At 31.8% G+C, this 25,792-nt stretch overlaps 5 protein-coding genes across 6 annotated transcripts; 2 read left to right on the top strand and 3 right to left on the bottom strand.

Moving 5' to 3' along the window:
- The first annotated feature begins 339 nt into the window (after positions 1-339).
- Positions 340-3,401, top strand: LOC149736888 (endoplasmic reticulum-Golgi intermediate compartment protein 2-like). Its single transcript, XM_089876202.1, has 5 exons — positions 340-634; positions 999-1,137; positions 1,399-1,604; positions 1,896-2,113; positions 2,508-3,401. The coding sequence occupies exons 1-5, from the start codon at positions 453-455 to the stop codon at positions 2,936-2,938; spliced, it is 1,176 nt and encodes a 391-aa protein (XP_089732328.1). The 5' UTR covers positions 340-452; the 3' UTR covers positions 2,939-3,401.
- Positions 3,400-25,590, top strand: LOC149736889 (AP-3 complex subunit beta-1-like). Its single transcript, XM_089876192.1, has 24 exons — positions 3,400-3,538; positions 3,767-3,842; positions 4,089-4,259; positions 4,481-4,641; positions 5,002-5,068; positions 5,527-5,709; positions 5,983-6,144; positions 6,595-6,747; positions 14,998-15,132; positions 15,593-15,725; positions 16,843-16,952; positions 17,206-17,382; positions 18,425-18,617; positions 18,856-18,974; positions 19,463-19,619; positions 19,816-19,953; positions 21,118-21,246; positions 21,549-21,735; positions 22,162-22,267; positions 23,352-23,394; positions 23,835-23,919; positions 24,191-24,288; positions 24,740-24,872; positions 25,258-25,590. Exons 1-24 carry the CDS (start codon positions 3,447-3,449, stop codon positions 25,409-25,411), a joined length of 3,162 nt encoding a protein of 1,053 aa, XP_089732318.1. The 5' UTR covers positions 3,400-3,446; the 3' UTR covers positions 25,412-25,590.
- LOC149736890 (uncharacterized) lies at positions 7,628-9,562 on the bottom strand. 2 transcript variants are annotated; one of them, XM_089876209.1, is made up of 3 exons: positions 9,361-9,562; positions 8,719-8,998; positions 7,628-7,954 (listed from the first exon to the last, which is right to left on the bottom strand). In XM_089876209.1, the coding sequence occupies exons 1-3, from the start codon at positions 9,466-9,468 to the stop codon at positions 7,773-7,775; spliced, it is 570 nt and encodes a 189-aa protein (XP_089732335.1). In that variant the 5' UTR covers positions 9,469-9,562; the 3' UTR covers positions 7,628-7,772. The 2 variants fall into 2 exon arrangements, with proteins under 2 accessions (XP_089732335.1, XP_089732334.1); XM_089876208.1 differs by having other exon boundaries at positions 9,316-9,550.
- On the bottom strand, positions 9,658-12,318 carry LOC149736891 (uncharacterized). Its single transcript, XM_089876211.1, has 4 exons — positions 12,211-12,318; positions 12,037-12,156; positions 11,402-11,687; positions 9,658-11,211 (listed from the first exon to the last, which is right to left on the bottom strand). Exons 1-4 carry the CDS (start codon positions 12,214-12,216, stop codon positions 11,033-11,035), a joined length of 591 nt encoding a protein of 196 aa, XP_089732337.1. The 5' UTR covers positions 12,217-12,318; the 3' UTR covers positions 9,658-11,032.
- On the bottom strand, positions 12,631-14,324 carry LOC149736892 (uncharacterized). Its single transcript, XM_089876206.1, has 5 exons — positions 14,189-14,324; positions 14,009-14,125; positions 13,513-13,717; positions 13,115-13,294; positions 12,631-12,836 (listed from the first exon to the last, which is right to left on the bottom strand). Exons 1-5 carry the CDS (start codon positions 14,249-14,251, stop codon positions 12,634-12,636), a joined length of 768 nt encoding a protein of 255 aa, XP_089732332.1. The 5' UTR covers positions 14,252-14,324; the 3' UTR covers positions 12,631-12,633.
- Positions 25,591-25,792: the final 202 nt, after the last annotated feature.

Consider the following 25,792-nt stretch of genomic DNA (forward strand, 5'->3'; position numbering starts at 1 on the left):
TTGTTTATTGTAGACAGTATAATCAGTTCGGTGTATTATTTCTGGCAGTAAATGTAAGGTAATCACAAGAGGGGATAAAACTTTAAACAATCTTTTAGTATTACTTAATTTTTAAAGATTGAACCACAGTTCGTATAGATTATAGACCGTGGATTACACAACATTTTGTGTATTTTGATATAGAAAACCTACTGGTTTAGCTACAAAGACCAGCATGATTAATACAGCTCGATTCCACCGGCGAATTTTAGAGGGAATGCTCGTATACCTTAAAGTTGCTTAAACAACGGTGGTCACAAAATGCAGAATCTATTAAAGTTAATGTTACGCGTGACTTCAGCCGTTAGACGGCGCTGCTCCTAGTATTTGTACGTGGACTATGGTGTACTGAAGTTATGTCAAGTACAGCGATCAATATTTAAAGTTTAGCTTGTTTAACCGCAGTTTGCAAGATGCTAAGATATCGTGGACCGTCAGTAAAATCTTTGTCAAACGTCAAAAGCTTGGACGCGTTTCCAAAAGTACCTGAACTTTGCATTGAGACGAGCACAAGGGGCGGTACAATTACGTTGATTACAACAGCAGTAATTACTTTTCTTGTGCTTTCTGAAATCATATATTACTTTAACGTCACGTGAGTAAAATGTTTCTATTGTAAAATTGCTTTTTATCTAGCTTTCTGTTAAATTAGAATAACCTGTACTGTTTACAAATATTATTGTATTTCCTGTTTGCTACTCGGTGTATATATTCACAGGCACAAGTTGACCAAAATGCCAATTATTGATACTATCCATATAATACAGTTACCAAATCAATAATATCATTAGCAAGCCAACACAAAGCTATAATGCAAATACCAAGCCAATTGTAAGCGAGATTTACCAACTCTTGTTTTCTCCCTATATCCTGGTATTTTTTTGAAGTATTTCTAAACCTACACCACTTTAATCGAAGAGACAAAGTAAAGTTATTATTAATATTTCCTATTGTTACAGGTTTCGTTACGATTACCAAGTTGATGTTGATTTTGATTCAAAAGTTTGGCTTAATTTTGACATCACAGTTGCTACACCTTGTACTTTGATTGGAGCAGATGTTTTAGATGTTACTGGGCAAGCTACTGTGTTTGAAAATGTAATTTAGCTGTTTTAAACATTCTAAAACAAGTTTAAATGGTTTATATATATTGGAAAATGTATCAGGAAGCTTTTTGAAAAAATGGGTTGGCGTTTGATGACATATTTATCTCACTTTAAGCTAAATAGTATAGTGTAATGTGACACTAACATATTATATATACGAGACAATCAAGAATATTTATTTCCCTTTAATAACAAATGTATTGCCCTTAAAACAAAGTAGTGTAATGTTACACTAATGATACTTTGTATTCAGGAGGTGTATGAGGAGCTTACATTTTTCCGGCAATCAAACACTGCAGCTGCTCAAAGGAAAGCTCTGCTTAGAATGAAAGATGAACTACTTACACCTGAGAATGGAAAGAAAATGAGTGAAATAACTTTACAGTCAAACTTTAACCCAAACTTGATGTTTAAGAACAGAAAGTTGGATAATGTAGGGATAAAAATGGATGCTTGTAGGTTAGTTGTGATCTGGTTTATTTATATTGGAAATCTAAGCTTGTTTGTCTCTCTTAAATCAAGTTAAATGTTTCATTGGGTAAAAGTCCTGAAAATTAGTTAAAAACATAGGTAGCCTAACTCAAACCAAAATTCACCAATGTTTTTGTTCGGTATAAAAATAAAGTTACACAAATTTTAAGATTTTCATTTGCTTTATAGTAATATTAATAATTTTACATGTATATCCACTTCTTATTGTATGATACTTAGCCTTGACAATTTTAACCTAATTTTATTCTCTATTTTTAGGTTTTATGGGAATCTTCCATTAAATAAAGTTGCAGGCAACTTCCATATAGTAGCTGGTAAGCCAATCCAGATGTTTGGTGGTCACGCCCATCTTTCCATGATGTTTTCACCCATCCCATATAATTTCTCGCATAGAATTGACCATTTTTCATTCGGAAACATGAAGACTGGTTTCATCAATGCTTTGGATGGAGATGAAAGAGTTACATCATCTGAAAGTATGTTGAGGGATAATTCATTCATTGTAAAATTTTTTATTTTTTTTGTTTATCTTCTCGTGGCGGAGCAAGGACAGGCTTTGTATAAATAAGGTGTTTTTTCTTACACTCCATCCCTGCTTCGGCGTTACCAAATTTGTAACTTTCATTGGTGAATATTTCATATTTTAATGTATGGCTGTCAATTTTAAAATTCATAAGAAGCTATTGAGTTGTTTGTGGCAATTGCCATAAAAGTGTCCAACGACTTCATATATACCCAAAATGGTAGCCTGGAACCTGATGGAAATTAGGTTAATTAGCAGTATTTCTACTTAAGTAACCAAAAGTAGATTGGAGTAATTGACCAAGCATTATGTAATGCCAAATCTAATCAGTCACATTTACATTCCAGGTTATATTTTCCAATATTACTTGGATGTCGTCTCCACGAAGATAAATTCTCGTCGAATAACGACCGATACTTTTCAGTTCTCAGTGTCTGAACAATCTCGTGCATTGGACCATGCCAGTGGTAGCCATGGACAACCTGGTGTATTTTTCAAATACAATTTCTCACCACTTTCTGTTATGATAACTGAACAGAAAATGCCGTTTTATCGCCTGCTTGTAAGACTGTGTTCTATAGTTGGAGGAATTTTTGCAACTTCTCATGTATTGAATGCCCTGCTAGGCTGCCTGCCTGGATTTACTAAGCAGAGTGAATCAAGTAAATTAATTACTAATCCACCTGCTGCAGAAAAACCAGTGCCTACTGTTAGCTTAAAGGAAATACCTGAGCCGGAGTCTGCATTTCAAACTGTAAGCCTTGAAAATGATACGTGAATTCTTATTCTTACCCCACCCACTGTACGCTTTTTATTTTATTTTACCCATTTTTCCAATTGCGCCATATGTTTTGGGAGAATATTTACGTTTTAATTTGTCAGATGCTGCTAGAGATTTTTCATTCGTGTGTTTAATATTTGTATTCTCAATTGCAAAACTGTCAGTGATATGTGAATTGCACCATGGTGGTTAAGATAAAAAAGGCCACTTTAAATCCTCATTCTGCATGTATATTGCCATCTTTTATTTTCACCCAAAACATTAGAATTCTGATATTATGTTATTCAAGTATATCTTTCATTACTGAGTGATGACCACAAACTTTTTACTAATGCGATACAAAACATCTTATGCTTCTTTTATTTCTATGTTTGGCATCACTTTTCGTTTTATTTTGCCAAAGGTGCCAAATTAGAGCAATTCTTCTACTGTATAACACCAACTTTGTTTCTTTACCCAGGTTTAGGGTTAGGCTCATTTTTTGGGAATTTAATTTTTCGTAAAAATGTCGTACAACAATCAGTCACCAGGTGGAGCTGGTGATGAAAGGAGCGCCGATCCCTCGAGTGGCGGGTTATTTAACGTCAACTACAAAAAGTAAAATTTCAAAACAAAAGTCTTTGGCTTTATAATATTAATATATACATATATATATATTAGCTTTTAGCTATATCCACAAAAATATGTTTTCGCCATTGTTATGCTAACACTGTCAATTCAAGTTTTTGGAAACTATATATATATATATATATATATATATATATATTTATTTAAATAACAAATTATATTTTTACTACAGTAGTTTTTATTTGCATTTTTTTCCAGGTACGATGACTTGAAAAATATGTTGGATCAAAATAAAGATTTTCTTAAACTTGAAGCAATGAAGAGAATTATAGGGGTGAGTATGACATCACAATGATGTTTATTTCACATGCATTTTTTTACTTCTTCGTTAAGGCTTACCCAACATTTACAATTCTTAAAATTTATACTATCTTGGTACTATGAGTAAAATGTGGCAATATCATTAATTTTACCATTTTAAAATCATAGTGTTTGCCATGATGCCACTAAATTGGATAAGTTTTGTTTGGACTATGCAATAGCCTTGCATCTGCACATTTTTATTTAACTCACTTAACAGATGATCGCAAAAGGAAAAAATGCTTCCTCTCTCTTTCCTGCTGTTGTCAAGAACGTGGCGTGTAAGAACATTGAAGTGAAGAAACTTGTTTATGTTTATTTGGAGAGATATGCAGAGGAACAACAAGATCTCGCTCTGCTTTCAATATCAACCTTTCAACGTGGATTGAAAGTAAAATATTGTATTATTCATCGTTTTATCCCTTTATTAGCAATATTTGTTTGAAAGTGTGTGAAACAAGGTGTTTAGTGTATAAGACTCTGTATGATTACTCAACAGGGAGCATAAGCAGCATAAATAGTAAATACACCATATATATATTTAATTCATTTTGTATCAGTAAGCTAACATGTGAAACAGTACTAACCATCCTTTAATTATATACACAACAGGAGCAAAACCAACTGATTCGAGCAAGTGCATTACGAGTTCTCTCCAGCATTCGTGTTCCAATCATTGTCCCCATAATGATGCTAGCTATAAAAGATGGGATGACTGATATGTCTCCATTTGTAAGGAAGACTGCAGCTCATGCTATACCTAAACTATACAGGTAATTTGTTCTCTGTACTATATTACTATACTGTATATTTTTTGTTAAAAATGCCATCGAAAAATCAAAATGTGGATATGGATAGAGATTTCAGAATCTGTTTTAGTTTTTTAAACTATGCTGGTACCATTAGATTACATTTGAGCATCTCTATTCATTTACAAATTTGCATTTTTTGTTATTATGCCCCTTTTATATAGTGTTTGAGTCCTGTTTTCATCATTTTCAGTTTGTACCACTATTTATAAGGGTGAACTCTAATGTGTTGCAACATGCTTTTGGACATATAAACCCATTGTGTAAAACTACCATAATAACAACATCACTCAATTTAACCTAATGTTTATTACCTTTTTTCAGTTTGGATCCTGACCAGAAAGAGAACTTGATTGAAATTATTGATAAACTTTTGAGTGATCGAACTACTGTAAGTTGGAATTAATCTCGTTCAACTTAATCCACATTAAATACGGGATTAAACTTTAACTGTGTGTTCTTCTATTTTAAGCAGGAAATCATGTGAATGTGAAGTTATTTTATCCAAGGAATTTGCTTAATTTGCACGTTGGCAATATTTATTGATTATTGGATTAGTATTTATAAATATCAAATTTTGATTTGCCTAAAATACATTTTTTAAAAGTGCCTATATATATATATATATATATATATATAATACTCGTATGAGTAATTAATTTCAAACTTACAACCTTTAATTAAAATATAACACTCCACTTTTCTCTACTTCTAAATGCTTTCCTAACATAACACCTGTGTGAAATTGAGGATTTAGTTTACCAAAGTTTTTCTAAAAAATATAAAAATCATAAAATTCCAAAGTTTGTATTAATTATAGTTCCCTAAACCCTACTTTACATTCCACAGTTAGTGGCGGGCAGTGTGGTGATGGCTTACCAGGCTGTATGCCCTGAGAGGGTGGATCTTGTACACAGACATTTCCGCAAGTTATGTAATCTACTAGTAGATGTAGATGAATGGGGACAAATAGCAATCTTGTCAATGCTCACTAGATACGCAAGGACTCAGTTCACCGATCCAAATCAATATGTAAGTTTTTAAATAAAACATGTGTTTAAAGCAGCGATGGAGAAATATAGTTATTAATGTGTAAGTTCTGGCGTAAAATATAGCTTTACTGTAGGAGTGAAAAAATGCAATAAAAAAGATGTAACTTCTGGTTTAAAACATGAATATAAAGCAGGGGTGGGGAAATATGGGTTGCGTTTATAATCTGTTGGTAGACTAATTAGTTTGCGTTCACCAAATACCCCTTTGAGTTTTACACTTTAATTTTCCTTCTAATTATCATTCGTCCTCCAGGACACAGGTGTTGATGAAGAGCAACCCTTCTATGAGGAGGAAGAGGATAGTGATGAAAGTGAAGATGAGAAGAAAGAGAAGAAACCTGTTTACATCATGGACCCTGATCATAGACTCCTGTTGAAAAGTTCCAAACCTCTTTTGCAAAGCCGAAACTCAGCTGTGAGTGTTGCATGCTTAACCACATTTTTTGTTTTAATTGTTTCACAACATAACATAATGTTTCATTAAATTTTTAAATATTTTTTTATTTATCTCTTCAAAAATCGTGGTAGATTACATAAAATAAAAAGCAATTCCATGTTTTCCAAAATGTTTGTATACTACAAATATTTCTTTATTACTATATAAAAACGAGGTGTATGAAACAGAAGACTTATGTTATTAGAACTGTCCTTGTCCCACCATGTAAGGCTAAATAAGTTATATTCAGTCAAACAATAAGGCCATGCAATTATTGAGTGTTTAGCCTTTCAAATATTATGGTCTCAAAAACTCGTTTAACGTGTCATTACATTACTTCTTATTGCTGTAAAAGTTGGTATGTTTTTTTTAAAATTAATTGGTCACAAAAATATAGGACCATTACATTAATTTATTTTTGTTGTTTAGGTTGTTATGGCAGTAGCACAGTTGTATTACCACCTTGCACCAAGACAGGAGGTATCCACGGTTGCCAAGGCACTTGTGCGTCTGCTACGATCTAGAAGAGAAGTCCAAGCAGTTGTGTTGCAGAATATTGCTTCCATGACTCTTATGAGAAGGGTGAGTACTGCATGGGTTTATCAGTGTAGTAAATAACTGTATATTGTAAAGATTAAATGGGGTTTTGAATTTAAATTTTCATTTTTTACATTTCAAAATATTCCATTTTCAAGTTATTATATTTGCACCAGTGAGGTGGTAAATGCTTCATGATTGGGAAAATATAAGTTACGATAACTCGAAAACAATACCGCTTTTGAGTTTAACATTTAGAAATGTTTATTTTTTTAAGGTCTTTCCGTACACTGATTATAAGGTTTCTCTTCATTAGCATTTGATGTGTTTTAATAAACTAGTGTTACTCTATTTAATTCTGTAATGGGTTTCCAAAATAACCCCTAAAATCTACAGCAAAATAGTCCGAAACCAAAACCACTTATAAAATTTTCCTAAATGATTCCTAATTAAAACATTCTTATGAAACTGTAACGTAGAAAATGAGACAATAAAATTTTATTTATTTGAAATTAACCTTTGAAATTTTAACAACTCTTAAATTATTTGTAATCTTTTAAATATCTTTACCAGCAAACATTAAAAACCTAAGATTAAGTGTTGGTATGTAAAGTATCAGCTATGCTTGGTCATTTGTGGCTTTTACTTCAAGTAGTATTTCATTACCAATCACCAGAGTAGTATTATACCCATTGCATCTTTAAATAGATTGTTTCCTAATATACTGAAACTTGTGCATCATTTATTAAAGTGAATGTTATTTTGATATTACATCAGTACTGTAGTAGTATGTTCAAATGTCCATATATGGGTGATTTCCTATGTTGAAAACCTTTATTTTAATTAGTTTTAAATGGATATCCTATAGACGTCTGTTTCACATTACTTTCCAATTAGGAATCAATGTTATTAATCAAGCGTACAATGCTGACACAAATTGGGAATTTTATTTTCAACATTCACGCTCAAATTACGCAATATACACAACAATATAAGTTAATTACGAAAAACAAAAGCAATCCCATGGCGGGCGTCATCAGTTTTCCATTAAAAGTTCATCATCATTATCGTCACGCAAGCGCGCAGTATGCATTTGTTGTGACATCTAGAACTTCTATTGCGTCAGAATTCGGGTCTTCTGACCACACTGCTGCCTTGAATGCGATTTTATGCATCCTACAGTAAAGCCCGCTGACAGGTCCAAAATTTGGTTCACAATGTTCAACAAGCATTGTTTGATAAAGGTGTTCGGCTGAAAATATAAAATGATCATTGTCTTCTGTTCTTAAGTAAATTATATAGCTACTGTTTTAAATATGACCACATTGTGGATTTATGGTACATGAAGCATACAACTTCATTCTTATATTACCTTTTTATTCAGTATAAGTTGGAATTTTGGATATTTTCTTGTATTTAAAACAAGTTGTTATCACTTTACCGTATCTTATATTTTCTTATATCCTTATATTTAAATAGCATCTGATAATTATCCACACATTTGCATTAGCAAGTTTAATACCAAAATCTTATTAATGGGAAATTTGCAATTAAGTTCTAAAATTTGCATAAATTATGAACTTGAACAAAGAGCAATTCAAATTGCATTTTAATTTGTTTCCTATCAGCATAAAGGTGCGTGGTTTAACAAAAGCCAATGTTCGGCCATATATGCGTGGTTTAACCACACTGCAGTATGTGTGTACACTTTGCGTCTAGATTTGTATCGTTTGTTTCATAGGTCTTGTTTGCAAAAGTGTTTTAAATTTTAAAAGAAATTGAGATAAAAGAGGCACATGTTATTAAATTTGAATGTAATGTTACTATCCAACTGACCACTGTGGGCAGTTATTTTTACAGTTTCAATCAATCAACTTACATACCACTATAAATTTGTTTTTTTTACCTAAAATTTATCCACCTATCTTCTTTGTAAAAGGGTATTAACGAGTGTCGTTTTACTGATAATTTCTGTTTGTTCGTATTTAAAAAATATTCGAAAAAATTCAGTCTTACTGGGATCATGTATTAGTTCTCTTGTCACTGAAGGTCTTGCTGCTTCTTGTGCAAGTGTGATCACTCTCTTGCTTACACCACCAGTACAAAGGTTGATTGATCTCTTGCCTATCGAGTGAGCTGGGATGTTGTTGGTTGTCCACCTGTCTCGCGTTTGACATAAATAAGGTTTTGTGATTCTTGAAAGGCTTCTAGCTTGTAATGGGTTGTTTAGCATACTACACGTGCGTAAATGTCGGAAAAATGGTGAACGACATCGGATTCTGTTCAGTGGCACTGCCTAAAATTTGATAAAAATAAAACAAAATCTTAGGAAAAAATATTGTAAATTTTTTTATTTTGTATCCTGTTACAAAAATAACAGATTTATTATTCTGCATTTTTGCTTTAGACGAAGTTTTAAAATTGCTCTTCCAAGAATAATTAAATCCATTATATTTTTATCGATGTTGCGCTGGCTCACCGCTGTGATAAAAGTCTCAGACTATGGCATATAAATTATAGTTACAATAAAACTTGCATTTTTTTCCCAAAAGTGCAATTTTAAAAATCATTACTTTTAATTGTATTGTTAAAAAAAAATTAAGTTATTTTTACCAGTTGTTCTGGTATAAAACGTTGCCACAAATTTAAACGTGTTACGTTATAGTCGTTGTTGTTGTTGTTGTTGAATCTCCAAATACTGGTTTGCCCCACAGTATATCTCATACTCAGCATCACAATTAACATAGCAATTTGTTCTTTAAACATTTTCTTAGTTTATCTTTAAATCTAAAGATAAATCTAAAAAAGTATAACTTTTGTTTAATTTTAAACTTTCTTAAACAAGTTTTACTGTAATGTAATTTTTTATTATAATATTAAACAGCAACTAATATATATATATATATTCATTCAATCTATTAAAAAATTGATCAAAAAGATATTTTATCTACCATGTACTTTTAATTTATATCCTACTTATTTATATACCATACATGTTTCCGTATTCTACATTAACTATAACTGTTGTGAGTTGTGACCCTAAATGCGCATTTCTTATGCTCTACATTGCAACGCAACTTTGCATAGTATTCTCTTAATCCCCATGCCTTCGTACAATTGCCGACTACTCTCAATGTTTAGTCTGTCATTTTAACTTTTGAGTGGGCTTTTATACCGTAACGCGGTATCCTGGGGCCATTTTCGAAATACTTGTCGATTTAGTGAAATTTCGTAACACGTCTTTCTCTTTGGGCGATAATTGTCCCGTTTGCGCAACTAATTAACAGATGACGTATTCACAAATTATCATTATGATGATGCACTGTTGTCTAGCATCCTAGGTCATGAACTTTCACACTGTGTGTTTTATATAGTGGACCCGGAAATACAGTATATGGAACCGCAGTATTAATTTTTGTTAATACTTTAATTGCCCCTATGATTCAGACTGATGTTGCAATCGCAAAATTTTTAATCTCCAATTACATAACGTTGGTACGAAAGGCACCGTTACGTTCAAGCTAGGCGTGTCAGTTGCTTAATCAGCCATAAATTATAGGCTTAAAAGTCTATGTTTATATATTTAATTTCTTGTAAACTGTCATCTTATAAGAATTAAAGACACAGCGGTCTTGATTGTCAATATGTCTCTCTGCTATATTTAGAATAATTTTCTCACAAGCTTGTGGTTAAATATATATTTTAATGTATCAGTACCAAACGTTTGTTATATGATCTGTATTTGGCAGTAAAGAGTAATGTTTTTTTTTAAACTGAAAGAATGTTCGGTCATGCCCTTTCACACACTGCACAAATGTAATTTTATACATAACTTGGAAATTTGGAAAATGTTTTAACATTTTAATTTTGCACTACAGACTATGCTGAATATACAAGGGTGTTTTATATTAGTAACATGGAAAAATTAAATAGAAATCAAATTGATTAAAGCAAAGCATGAACTTTCACACTCTATGTGTGTTAAATTTAACACAGGTTTTTGGCAGACTATGCTGTAACTTGTAATGTAACGAAAGTGTCTAAAATCAGGAACTTAAGTTGAACAGAAATTAAATAAAATATGTCATTAAATTTTACACTTTTTGTTACGGTTTTTGACAGGCTACGCTGAAATTAAAATACAAAGCTGTTCAAAATTAACAACTGAAGTTGAACAGAAATTATGTGACTTGAAGCAAAGCATAACATATCACAACGTATGCCAAGATTTTTGATAGATAGTTTATATATACAAGATCACTGAACTAAGTCAAACAGTGGTGCATGATTGGACTAAGTTTAAGAACCTCTTGCAGTTTGTAAAATTGTTTTACCATTCCACCCTCAAAGCACAAGTTGTTGGAAACTTTACTTTCCTTACTTCTACTTCGAAGTTTACCCCGGTAAACACGGTTGCTTTGAACTCAATATCTTGTAGTTGGCAGAGGAAAGATAACCAGTTGAAAATTTGACAATCATAGATGTAGAATGTTTGATACACATGGTTCACTGTGGTAAAAGTAAAATAAGTAATGTGAGGATACGGTTTTATAATTTTTTGAATGTTTGTTTACTACTAAATGGTATGAGAAAATAGAATGAAAAGGTGTCCCATCTTTCCCACCCTACTATACAATGTAATAAAAACGTTAGTAAGAATATATAAAGAAATCAAGCTATTAGAAAGATTTAAACAAACCTGGATCATGTAGTAGTTCAACTATGTTTCCTGTTTCAAAATCTGTGGCATAAATAACTGTCTGTTCGACTCCTACACCAGATCTGCATGGATTTCCTGGAATTTCTCTTTTAACTCTCTTTCTTGTCTCTCGCATTGCTCTTCTTTTCCTCTGGACTGCAGAAAATTGTGTTCTTGTGATGTAGTTCGCTGCCAAGTCTCGGACTTTTTCTTGATCGTATAGTGCAAGCTGGCATGACCTGAGATTTAGCATTGAACCACAGCTGGTGAGGTTCAGGTAGCCAGGCTGGGATTAAAAGAATTGGTTAAACCATTACTTAGTACACAAACACAAGAGCCATCTGCTCTGAATGGAAACCTTTTTTTAAAAATTAAATAATTTCATTTATGAAAAAATGGGATCATAATGGCCGTAATTGGATTTTTCGCATTAATGGGACTGTTATTTTCTGAGCAGTTTAGGTGTATTCCTATATTGAGTTTTAAATCGTGTAAAGAGTCAAATACATAGAGTTTAATAGTTTTAAAGTGTTTTATTAAATTTAATAGGAAAAAAAATCAATATTTTTGTTTTTAATATATTTTAGTATACTAATGCTACCACAGTTAAGTTCACATATGTAGATCATATTTACTTTAATTCGATTGAGTTTGTATTGCAGTCTATAGTTGTAATCTGCAGTTGTCATTTGAGAAATGATTGTTCCAGTTGTATATTTCATACATATGCATAGTGTGATGGCCATTATAAAAACCTGGGATAAAATTATGTTTTAGTATATTATGCAAGGTTATTAGTACAAATATACCTTCATGTTTTCTTGGATGGTTTCTTTTAGTGCAAAATCAATTTCCCTACATAAATTCCTACACTGCTACTGTTCAAAAAAAGAAACAAGTTTAATATATACAAGTACAGATTAAACAGAAGTTTGTGGAATTACATATACTGGAAATTTTTTAATTTGGTCTAGGTTTACTTGTATGAAATTAAATGTCATAAAATCTCAACAGAAACCAAAGGTGTTTTAGGTTAAAGTTTTGAATTTAAAACTTTAACCTGAAACACCTTTGGTTTAAATTATGCTAAATACAGTAATGACAATAAGAAAAAGGATATAAATTTCATTACGACAAAATTATAAGGTGAAATTGAAAGCAAAATTTATCAAGGGTATTATAGTAACGGCACCAAAAATACTCATACATGCGATTTAAATTTTGACCAGTTTTTAGTTATTTAGTAGTAGAAAAATGCCCCTTCCCACACTTAATGAGCAATGGGTTGGAATCTTGATTTGTCTCATAGCAACTTCAAAGTTGGGTCCAACATATACTGCAGCCAGGAATTCAACATATTGTGTTTCACATAAAAAGTTTAAAAAGAAGGACCGTGAGCATTCAAATACATAGAATGTTTGGTAGAGGTGTTGTTCTAAAAAAATGGAAAAGGGAAATATTAATTATTAGCTAGTTATGCAGTTTAAAATGAAAGAAATAGTCCTATAATGCATATATGCATTAATAGTTTAAATTTGTTTGCATTTAAGATGTGTTTGGGTTTTGAAAAATACCTTGAACGTTTTATTAATGCTGTTCTTGCTTTATTGTGTATGTTCTTAGCTTCAAGCTCAATGTTTTTTTTATTATGTGTTTTTGGGGGGCTAAGTCATTGTTATTTGCCAAACTACATTAAATACCAGCATTTCCAACCTGGATCTTGCAGTAGTTCCACCACTTGCCCACTAATGCTGTCAATTCCATAAAATATCGTGATCTTTTTTGACACTTTGTTCACACAAGGATTTCCACTTGAAACACTTGTGATTGAACGCTCTCTTCTTTCGTGGAAGTTTTCATTCAAATATCGACGCCTTCTTCGCTTGCTACTTGCTAAAATGAGGAAACTCATTTAATGGTTAATTCTACCATGGTTAAAGTTATATATATTTTATTACTGTACTAAAATTTTTCAAAAGAAGTTGTTAAAAAAAAATTGTTAAAGTTCTATTACATAAAAACTTGGTGGTTTAATCACCCCGTGTACGTTGTCCAGATGATTGTGAAAAAAAAATTCCATGCACCCTTAATTCTAAGAATATGCCCTTTACCTGAGTATAGTGATGGGAAAAATGGGGAGAGCACTAAAGGCACTTCTCGTTCCTGTACTTGAGGCCTATACCCATGATAAGCTTGTGTAAGGTATTGGCTGGATAGACTATTCAGTGTAGCTGTGTCTTGATTGGCAAGATAGCAAGACCTTAGCGACATGTATCCATCCCTGCAAGCCTGAGTGCTTAGCCCAGCTGTTGTATTCTGAGAGTTAAATATTTTAATACAATATAATTAGCGTTGAAGCTTTTTTTATCGGAAAATAATATTCACGATTGCTAGACCCTGTATACGCCAAATGCATAAAAACAAAATTAAAAAATATTTTTTGTGAAAAATGCAAAAACAGCAATAGAAATTGTAATATTAATATTCCCTACAAAACAAGCAACTTAAAAAACATACAGAATACAGTAGCGAAGATTAAATCAAATAAAACAACAAACAAAATGAAATTAGCAGTGAAGCCAAAGTTGATGCATTCAACCATTATACCTGATATCTGTCAGTTCTTGAAAATATCTTCGAAGCGTAAGCATTCAGTGAAAGTGCTGAATGCACCACACAATGTGCAGGTTGCCACATAGAAAGTAATGAAGCTATGAACCATATCTATAAAAACAAGCTCTAAATAACCTAAAATTTGGTTGAACACTTTACCCTAATGCTACTAACCTTTATAATTCCTCTACCAGTTCCATGGCCTAATATACTCATGCTGCTCTGCATAAGTAACATTTCTTCACCTAAGCATCCACTATCTGTTACTTCTATCAATGTTTTCACCGGTGTTCCGTCCCTTCAATAAAGCGTCCACCATTTAATTCAGTGTTGCAGTTGGGAAGTTTATAATAAGCGATAATTAAGCTCTCTTACACCTGCAATTAAATTTCTACGTTACGGTCAATTTTCCAGCGAAACACGGGCTAATTACGCACTCTAGTTTGATCAGGATATTAGGATTATATAATGATCCTTCCCAGTTTCCCTGCCCTGCGTCAAACATATCGGTGACTGGTAGATTAGCAGCCTTAAAATCTGCTTTAATCGTAATTTTTGGGTTGGTGTCCAACTTCCTACTGTCTGCAGATATTTCCAGCAAAGTGATTAATAATTGGTTGCCCAAATCACCACTCGGTCAAATGCCAATCAAACTTATATTGCTAAAATATTTAATGCGAATATTCTTTTATATTGAAGGAAAACAATTTAATCGATACTGGGATAAATGTGAAATTGTAGGAAATTAAAATAATAAACCCTAAGCCCTCATACAACAATTAAACATTTTTTAAATAAAAAAAACAAAAATAAAATAAACAAAATATGGTAAAAAGCAGTAATACATTAAAAAATACACTTTGTTTATTAAATTTTTACGTATTTCCCGTTTTTTTTTAAAAGAAATATGTTTAAAAATGCGGTAATACTTCCAAAATTACAAACTGTCAGTCAACTTATTAAATTTTTTCCTTTTTTTTCAGGGAATATTTGAAAGTTTCTTGAAAAGTTTCTATGTGAGATCGACCGACCCAACCCATATTAGAGTTCTTAAACTTGAAGTTCTTACAAATCTTGCAACAGAATCGAATATTTCAGTCATTCTCAGGGAATTCCAGGTTTGCTGGCTACATCTTATATTAAATAAACTTTTAACGACTCATCTGGTATGAAAAACATAGTATATTTCCAAAAAAATACACCACGTTTTTTATATCCGATGAGCGGTTACAAATTTTTTACATTATGCCTGGTAGCAAAAGTAACAGAATATATTTAGTTAATTCATTTAATGTTTAATAGTGAAGTAACAGAATCTACATCCCACGTTGTCTGACTCATAGACTGACATGAGACATTGATATTATGTGATGTAAGGATCATGTTGCAAAACTTACCCGAAAGTATTTATTAAATTGTAATTAAAAAAGCATACCAACGTAAAATTAAAATTTATGTATTGATTTTTTTTTTTAATTTTGATAGTGCATTTAGATCACATCTGAGCATCTCTGTTCATATTTAAAGTTTCTTTTTTTCATTTGTGCCCATTTAATTGATTTAAATCTATATTACCAGACTTATGTTCGAAGTTCTGACAAGCAATTTGTTGCTCATGCCATTCAAGCCATTGCAAGATGTGCCACAAATATAACTGAGGTTACAGATACTTGTTTGGCTGGCTTGGTTAGCCTGCTATCAAACAGAGATGGTAAGTTAATGAGACAACTAGTACTTGGTGGTGTGGATATATTTACATGAGTTTAAGTGCGACTGTGTATATTGGTGTAAAATATGTGTAAACATGACCAATATTTATATGTAAAATATATGTACATGTGATAAGAAGAAAGTTCAAATGTGATCATGGGCGCAACACGCAACAAACTGTTAGATATGAGATTGTTATTGATGTGTTACACATGAGACTAAGTCCAAAGTTTGTTCATTACCCTTGAAGTTTGAATATATCAGGAACCTAAAAAAAATGTCTAAAATTATTTTAACAGACTCAATAATCTATCTTACAATCCCAATATCAAAACAAAATTAGCTTGAGATAGTTAAAGTCCCATACGTAGTCTCACCTGTCAATCAAACCCAGCCCTAAGAAAATGGCGTCCCGTATTAATAAAACTTCGTATAATTGTGGGAAAGTAATTTAAACGAAGCAATTTAATATTTATTTAAGGTTTGTACATATAATGGAATGGGTGGAGTTACTTAATGTAATAATTATGTATCTTATTGCTCCATACTCATGGTAATATACACATTAATGTGGTATGTTGAATCTAAACAAATAGTAGCAATGTCGTCAATGCTTGGTTTGTAATTAGCATACTATTAAGTTGTTAATTTATTGTAAGTGTAAGGTCTATTGTAGTACACTTACATTACCATAGCCACATACATAATAGCTGTGTAATTAAAGCATAATATAAACACAAAGTGGTTTATTGATATTTTTATGAAATGGATTACTAACGGAAAACACTATAATAGTTGACCTATGCCGATTGTCAGCCAATAACTACTTGTAATTAAAACAACATTTTATTAAAGAATAAATAACCATCATATGTGTAAAAGTAAAATTTGATGGTAATAAAACTAATAAATCTATGACAGTAAGCTGTGAGCATGAGGTGTATGAATACACTATGTGTGCCTGGTGTATAAGAAGACAACAAAATTATAACATGACAGTGAGCATGAGGTGTATGAATATACTTTCTGTGTCTGGTGCAAAAAGATAAAGATACGCTGCAGTTTAGGTTTAAAAACCTGCTACATACAACTTACATAATCATGGTATGTTTTCACAGAGGCAGTAGTCGCTGAAAGTGTCGTTGTTATTAAGAAGCTTCTACAAATGAACCCCTCGCAACATTGTGACATCATAAAACATATGGCAAGACTGCTCGATAATATTCAGGTAAAGTTAAAATTTAATTTGTTGCTGTACCAATTCTAACCAATTATTTTGGTAATTTTTCCAAATATTTGAATTGTGTAAAAAAATGTCAAAATTTGTTTGTGTTTTTTTTGGTAAAAAGTTGTTGGTGTTTTTTTTGGTAAAAAGTTGTGTTTCTTTTGTTGTTGCTGTGTGTTACCACTGAGCTGCAACCCCCAAAAGTGTTTAGGATATTGTGATAATTGCTTTTTTAAATTTTATGCATCCTACACAGGTGCCCATGGCAAGAGCAAGCATATTATGGTTGATTGGGGAATACAGTGAATTTGTTCCCAAGATTGCTCCAGATGTTTTGAGAAAAGCTGTCAAACATTTCCCTTCACAGCAAGACATCGTGAAACTCCAGATAATTAACCTCGCTGCGAAACTCTTTATTACAAACCAAAAGCAGGTCTTACATTTGATATTTTTTTATAGCTATATGTTATTGGCGTGCTGTATATTTATAAACTGTTGCTGTCAGGCTCAGGCATGTTATACTTGTACTTTGGCTGTTCCTACAAGAATTTTGCTAACCAACAATTTGACATCTGGTTTGGGTTGTCTTTATCAGGGGAAAATTAAACATTTTCAATAAACATTTTCACCCTGTTAAACACGACCTTAATAGGGCGTCAAAACACCGGTTAGCAATTTATACTGAAAGAGCCAAAATACAAGTTCTACATATGTGTTAGTGCCTTAAATCTGCTGCATATCTTTTTGGTTAAGTCTAAAACTGGAGTATGTTTTGTTCTATATGGTCGTTGTGCCCTGAATAGAAATTATGCAATGCAGAAATTATTAGTGTATATATATATATTATATATATACGCTTTATTGTAAATAAGTGATGTTTACTTCTTACATCATGTGCGTTACCGTATTATATTATTTATAGGTGTGCTACATTATGTGTGTATGTAGGTTAAATCTTAAAAAAGAAATTACACATTGCATAGACTGGTGGATATATTTGCTTATTTGTAAATAATAATGTTTATTGTTTGCATAAGGTGTGTCCATGGTTTAATCTGAAAAAATATATTTTGCCCTGTAATGAAAAAGCTGCACCTTTAGACAATTTTTTCTTTGAATATGTGACTATTTTGTTTAAAAGGGTGTAGCTAAACAAATTCTGTTATAAATACATTTAACCCAAATAAGGATGGTGTCTGTTTATGGAACCGCCTATAACATTTTACTGTAAATTAAATGCATTGCTTTTGCTTATATATTCTATATGGGTGAGGTCCTCTTGTATTAAAATGTATGCCAGATATAGCCTACTGTACAAATGCTTAATTCTATTCTTTATTGTATGCATTAGCCCTGTTGCCCTCAACAGCAGAGGGGCTAGGTTGTTGGTTTATTACCACAAACTCTTCATATTGTATGATTTATTTATTTTTTTATTTCTTCCAAAAAACAAGTTTATAAATTTAATTTTCCAGACAAAGTTGTTAGCTCAATACGCTTTACAACTTGGTAAATACGACCAAAGTTACGACATTCGTGATCGCTGTCGTTTCATTCGCCACTTGATAATGCCATCATCTGATATGGGTGGGGGGCAAATACATAAACATGCAAAGAAGATTCTTCTTGCACCCAAACCTGCACCTGTGTTAGAATCACCATTTAAAGGTAATTGTCTAAAGCATTTTTTTGTATTATTATTTTAGATAAAAGTTTCATTGATTTTTTTATAATTTTTTTTAAAGAATTAAATTGTTGTATAATTTTTAATTTTTAATAAAAAAAATATTTTTTTGAAAAATAATCATAAATTAAATCATTATTAGCCTAAAAATATGTTTTAAACCCTGCCCCGGAATTCTGAACCTAACCACTGGATATCCTCATATTACCCCCACCACTATAGGAAGAGATGCATATCAACTTGGTTCATTATCGCACACTATTAATGCTGAAGCTAATGGTTACCAGAAGTTGCCAGATTTCCCACAAGTTCAACCGGATCCTTCAGTCAGAACTGTGGAGGTGAATGAACGGTTAATTTTGTAGATTAAATGTGTTTATTACCGGTGTTAAAAGGTGGACTGCAGTTTGTCAGCATGTGTGTCTCCTGCATTGTGCCCATGTGTGTCTACTACATAAGCATACATCCGTGGCTATAATTATCAGTAGATATGAGGTGTATAAGAAGACCCATATGATATAATTTCACAGTGAGCATAAGGTGTTTCTGCGTTGGAACATATTATGTGCTACTTGTGACTGCTATATAGAAAACAACCATGTTGTACCTGGACAGTGTTCTTGAAGTATATAAGAAAACACTAATATATGAATTCGCCATGTGCGTTTGGTATATGAGAAGACACCCATGTTATAACCTGACGGTGAACATAAGGTGTATGAAAACACCATGTATGTCTGGTGTATAAGATGACACTAATGTTCGCAACAACTGAAAAAATAGCTTGGCAGTGAGCATGAGGTTCCAAATTTAAACTTGATCCTCACAGATCATGGAGGTGGTTAGTGATAATAAGAGGAGAGGAGGGAAGACTACACGGAGCAAACCAATGAAGAAGAAATCTTTTTACTCTGATGAGGACTCCAGTGAGAGCGAGGAGGAAGGAAGCGGAAGTTCATCTTCTTCATCAGGAACAGAGGATTCAGGTTGATAAAACTTATTTGATAAATCTAAACTTTATATATAAAACTTAAAAAAATAGTTTTTTAAAGAAAAAAATTACTATTTATTTTCTTTACATAACTTTGTTAATATGTTTAAATCTTTCGAGTTTTTGTTTTGTAAAAATATTTAAATTTTCATATTTTGTGAAAAATGTTGAAAATATTTAATAAATTTCAGATTCTGATTCTGAATCTTCGATAAGTGAAAGCAGCAGTCAAGAAACAGAAGGACCTGATCCAAGAGTTAGTGATTCGGATAAAGTTAACAGGAAGAAAAAATCTACAACTACTGTTATGAAGAAAGCATCCGACAGCGGTAAGTTTTTTGAGTGATGAATTTTTTTAGGGGTTTATATAACTATAATTTGTTTATTTAAATGTACAGGCTGTTCTCATATATTAGTAATAGTATCATTTTAAAATCAATTGTATATTTTAAAATAAGGTTTTGGTAAATTTCCGCTCTGTTTAGGTTTTTAGGTTCTACATAAAATTAAATAAAATGACTTCTCTATTATATAAAAAAATAATATAAAAATGTATATTAAGGTAAAATTAAATTCTTTGACATATATTGTTTGTTAGCCTCAAATAATCCTAAAAATCACCAGTCACAGATATCATCATCGTGTACTTTTTTCTTTAAATAAAATGATCCGTAATCTTACACAGCGTCATAATAACCACTGTGACAAGCCAATGCTTACTCGGTGGTCATAAGTTTCATTCTACACAAAAATAACTGAAAATTCCACGGCCACACTACAGCATGTGTAACTCCAATGAACCTTATTTAAAGTTATATATAAATGCAATCGCGCAAATATAAATACAACAACAGTGTATATTGCTGCGTGGTCATGTTTCTTGCTATTACGCGCTTAGCCACGCGGCCTAAGGAGTTAGAACTGAGTCTGAAAATAGAAACAGATTACGAAAGTCAATTAAACTGTGGAATTTGCATGTTGGAAAGTACCTTGTGTGTTGCGATTAAAATACTTTGAATTTTAATTTCTTTTGTGGACAGTTTTTGCTGTTGTTTTGTTTGCTTCTTATGGGCTTTTATTTCATAATACGCTGAAATATGCAAAATAGAAAGCAGAATATGCAAAATAAACTTACTAGAAAGTACCTTGACCTTGAGTATATTTAAAGGTTTAAAAAACTTATTATATTATACATAATGGTGTAGTGTAGTCTAGGCTTTAGTGTTTGTAATTGTTGGCTAAAATGTAAAAATTAGGTAAAATATGCAAAATATTCAAATTAGCAAGAAACGTAGCTGTATGCAGTTAATGAATATAATGTATAAATTAATGGGAAGGAATATAATGAAAAAAACTCATGATTTTACATTTTTATGATTAAAACTCAAAATGAATATAATATATAAAATAATGGGAATATAATATATGAAAATTAATATATCCATATACATATATATAAAATATATCAAAGTTAATATGAACAACATCTTTAGGATCTGATGCAACATCGGATGACAGTGACTCTTCTTCATCAGATGAGGAGTCAAGCTCAGAGGATGAGAAACCACAGAGGAAACAAACAAAGAAGAAAGACATCATTAACCTCCTAGATCTTGATGATTGTGAGTTAGAACTAGAGATAAAATTTTTGTACAAAAGTTTTTTCTTTTTTGTGATACATATTTTGCAAGATGGAATAAAATACCTGTTTTATATACTGTAAAAGCCAAAAAAGAAAATTTTACATTATGCTTGGTAGCAAAAGTAACAGAATACTCAAATAGAAATTGGGCATTCTTCAAAATTTTCATATAAAACTTTTACCCAGAATTTTTTATATAAAACCTTTTCTTCCTATAAGACACAAAGTTTTAATAAAATTGTTTTTTACCTATAAAACACAATATGATCTTCTTCTTTTTAGTCTCTCCTCCCACTGTGTCCCCATCCAAGACTCCCTCTAATGGAGGACTCCTTGCTCCGATGCTCGCATCCGATCTTCAAGGATTATCATTGGGAGGTAATGTGTCCGAGATGTCGGGAACATTTAACGGGAAATCGTACGAGTTGTTGCATCGAGTTACTGGTGGTGGAATGGCTGCTAAATACAGGTGAGTGGGTTGTGTGTTTTAAGCGGTTAAAGGCAAAAATTAGGGGGCGGGGGAGATCAAAATCTGTTTAAATCAAAGGGTTTTAATAATTTATTCTATTTTTGTACCATTAGAGGGCAACAAACATCACAGAGTTTCACTAAATTTCTGCCATTTTTGTACATATAAAGATTAAATATAAATCAAGTTTTTTTTACATATAAAAAGACATACAAGAAGTGATTAGATGGGAAAAACACGTAATATATTATTACTTAGCGTTTTAATAACTCGTGTAAACTGAAATAGAGCATTTCTGGCATGTATTTACGTGCCGACGTTTGGATTATAGATTGTTAAAATATCTGTACGCAAATATAAACTAGAAGAATTGTTTAAATAATTTGTAACTATATATCTATTAAACTAAAAGTTTACTTTTCCCAGATACCCGCGCACACCATGTGTATATAGTGATAAGATGATTTCTGTGGAAGTGGAAATTACTAATACTGGGGATAAACCTATTAATAATATTCATATGGGAGATAAGGTAATAAAATATTTACTAAGATTACGTTAAACTGTAATGTATATGTGTGTGTGTGGTGTAGGAGGGTAGGGGGAAGATGGTACGCCTTTCATTCTATTTTCTCCTCCCATTTGGTAGTAAACAAAGAACATTCAAAGAATTTTAAACTGTATCCTCGCGACTTTCGTAGACCGTTGTTAATATTTAAAACAATATCAGGATATTTGGATATTATGTGCTAAAGGTGTCTCATCTTCCCCCACCCTACTATTCTTAGATATTCATGTTTCAACTTTACATTGTGCTTGTACATATTACATTTGGTATAATGTATGAAGAGTATATTAATTATAACTTGACGGTGGACATGTATTTTATAAAAAATAGACTATTTAACTTATGTGAGGTACAATATATTTCTTTGGCAATAATTCATAAGAACAACAACGCTCTTATGTCAAACACAACATGTTTTACTTAAAATAATTATAAATATGTGTTACACGTTAACCTATTAATTATTAGTGTATGTGTGTGTGTGTGTGATTACTTCTAACACACACTAACTTATATTTCATCTCTCTTGTCCAGTATTTGGATGTAAGTAACAAACGCTTCAGTGTTTTGTAGCCATGTTAAAATAGGTGCTTTAGCTGTTCATGCTTTCAGTGTGCAAGAGGTGGTTTTTACAAAATTTGGATCAAATAGATTGAAATTATGGCATTTTTTGGCAAAATAGAAAATTTTAAAACTGCATACCTCTTCAAAAACATTTATTTATTTCAACATGTACTGATTTCTCTAAAAACATAAAAAAAAAGTTCTTTGTAAATTTAGATCAAACAGAACAATGTTGTGGTATATTTTGCAAAAGCAAAATTTGTAAAATATAGAATTGCAAATTTATACAAAAACCTGAAATTTAGAAAAAACATAAAAAATGAATCTTTAGTTTAAATTTAGGATTCTGGGGTTTTGCTTTGTCATAATGCAGAAGCTTTGCATGATGCTTAGTCATAATAAAGCAGTATGGCTTTTATGTTATTGTTTAAATATTTATGTGTTAATATTTATGTGTTTTATAATATATGTATTTGTGTTTCAGAAACTGCAAGCTGGTTTAAAAGTCCATGACTTTAATGTAATAGGTAAGATCAAACTTGAGCATGAGGTGTATAAATACATCATGTGTATCTGGTGTAAAAGAGGACATCCATATTATAACTTGCCAAAAACATACTTATAGAGTGTGTACTTATATATAGTAGGGTGGGGGAAGATGGGACACCATTTCATACTATTTTCTCGTCACAACTGGTAGTAAACAAAGAACTCTTAATGAATTCTAAACCCATATCCCCACGACTCGATTAGACCGTTGTTGATTGTTTAAAACACGATCCGGATGTTTGGATATTATTTGCTAAAGGTGTCCCATCTTTGCACATAGTACTATACCAATGTCTGCCTAAAAAATCATCATTTTAATTCCTAACCTATGGTTTAAGTATAGAGTTACTGTGCATCATAATTACAACCATTAGCAGCGTTAACCATTATAAGTTAATTCTAATATGATTTGGAACAGATATCCTTGAACCTGGAGCCACCACAACATCTACAATGGGTGTAGATTTCTGTGATACCACACAACCATTAGTATTTGATCTTTGGTGAGTAAGTTGTTATCGGAAAACAGGATACTCAGTTTAACAACACATACACCATCAAGCTTAATGCCATTGATAGTGTATGTGTTAGGCAAGACAGTTGAATGAATGTAACTTGTTTTTTTTCCTGGTCCAAAAAACGACAGTCATTATAACACGGGTTTCTGTTTCATAAACCACATGCCAGCTTGAAAGCTACAGTGTTTGTAACTTTCCAAGTGATTGATGATGCAATGTATTTTTTAGCAATTTTATAACAAGATTTTCTCTACAGCACTGAGAATAGGAAATTTAATGTCAATGTTAAAATACCAGTGGGAGAGCTTGTTAAACCTGCTGCTATGCCTCAAACTGAGTTTATGAAACACCACGGTAAGATTAGTGTTGTTATAGTAGGATGGGGGAAGATGGGACACGTTTTTATTCTATTTTCTTGTCCCATTTGGTTGTAAGCAAAGAACATTCAAAGAATTATAAAACAGAATCTTCAGGACTCTCATAGACCGTTGTTAATTGTTTAAAACTCAATCAGGATGTTTGGGTGTTATGGGCTTCAGGCGTCCCACAGCCACAGTACTTTGTTATAGGTCTATTTTCGGATAACTAACTTTGGTCTACATCACAGGTTCTAAGTGTTACCACGCCACATTCACTGTGGCATTAATAATCCAGAAATTTTTTTTAAAATGTTTTACACACCAAACTTTAGTATTATTTTAAACAAATATTTATTTTTGACATGTGTCTTAGAAGGTAATTCTGCCATATATTCGGTTACCTACAAAAAACTGTTCAAATTAATAGTTTCTTCCATCTGTTTCAGGTTTACTAACTGGTATGAATGAAAATAAATGTAAGTTAAATATTTCTGAATCAAATCAACCAATGATAAGTAAAAAGGTTCAAGAAGTCGTCAATGTATGTTTGGTGCCTTCAACACAAAACAATGTTTACAGGTGTGTATGGTTGCTAAATTACGGACTGTTAGTTAATTAATAGACGGTTTCAGTTATAAAATGCTCTAAAAAAATATTAATTTAAATTTAAAAAAATGAAATGTATTTGATGGCAGTAATTACTATGTATTGTTTTACTAATCTTTATATTTCAATTAAAAGCTTGATTTAATTTAAAAAAAAGTGTTTATTTTTAAAAACAAAAATCTTTGCGCATTTTGTTCACCTACCATTATGCAGTATTTATTTATTTTTTGTTTATTTATTAACTTAACATAGCTTATGTTTTCATAATCCGGTATTTTTTGTTTTAAATTTTCAATCTTCGTTACCGTAATCGCAGAGACAAACAAAAGTTATTAATAATATTATCTTTTGCATTTAGGTTTGCAGGTAGAACTGCTCACGGTGGGTCCATATTACTTGTTTCTGTTGAGCTTGGTGAACAAAATGATTCAAAACTTTGTGTTAATTGTGAGAAGATGGTTATTGGCTCAATGGTGTTCAAACAACTGAAAGAAATTTTATCAAAAATTTGAAAATTTTCCGAAAAAATCATAAAAAATTGTGCAATGTACAAACTGCTAAGTAGTAAAGTATATTAATTGTAGTAAAGTGTGTGAACTATTGGTCTGTTTTTTTGTATCTTGTGGTTTATGCTTGTTGTAACTAATGTACTTAAAATATTAATAATGCCAATACAGTTATGAATGTACAAGTTGTGTAGTATCAGGAGTTATAACATGGAACATTTGGTGTAATGGGCCAACTCTGGGCAACATCTCAGAACCCCTGTTGTACCACGCCAAAAACTTGAACATTACTTCAGACTTCAACATGGAATATTTGGAGTAATTGGCCAACTCTGGTCAACAATCCACAACCCTGACATGCCTCACTGTTGGACTTTAACCTTATAC

The sequence above is a fragment of the Ciona robusta genome, chromosome 4 (assembly GCF_009617815.1).
Source record: "Ciona robusta chromosome 4, ASM961781v2".
In the NCBI taxonomy this organism is placed as follows: Eukaryota; Metazoa; Chordata; class Ascidiacea; order Phlebobranchia; family Cionidae; genus Ciona; species Ciona robusta.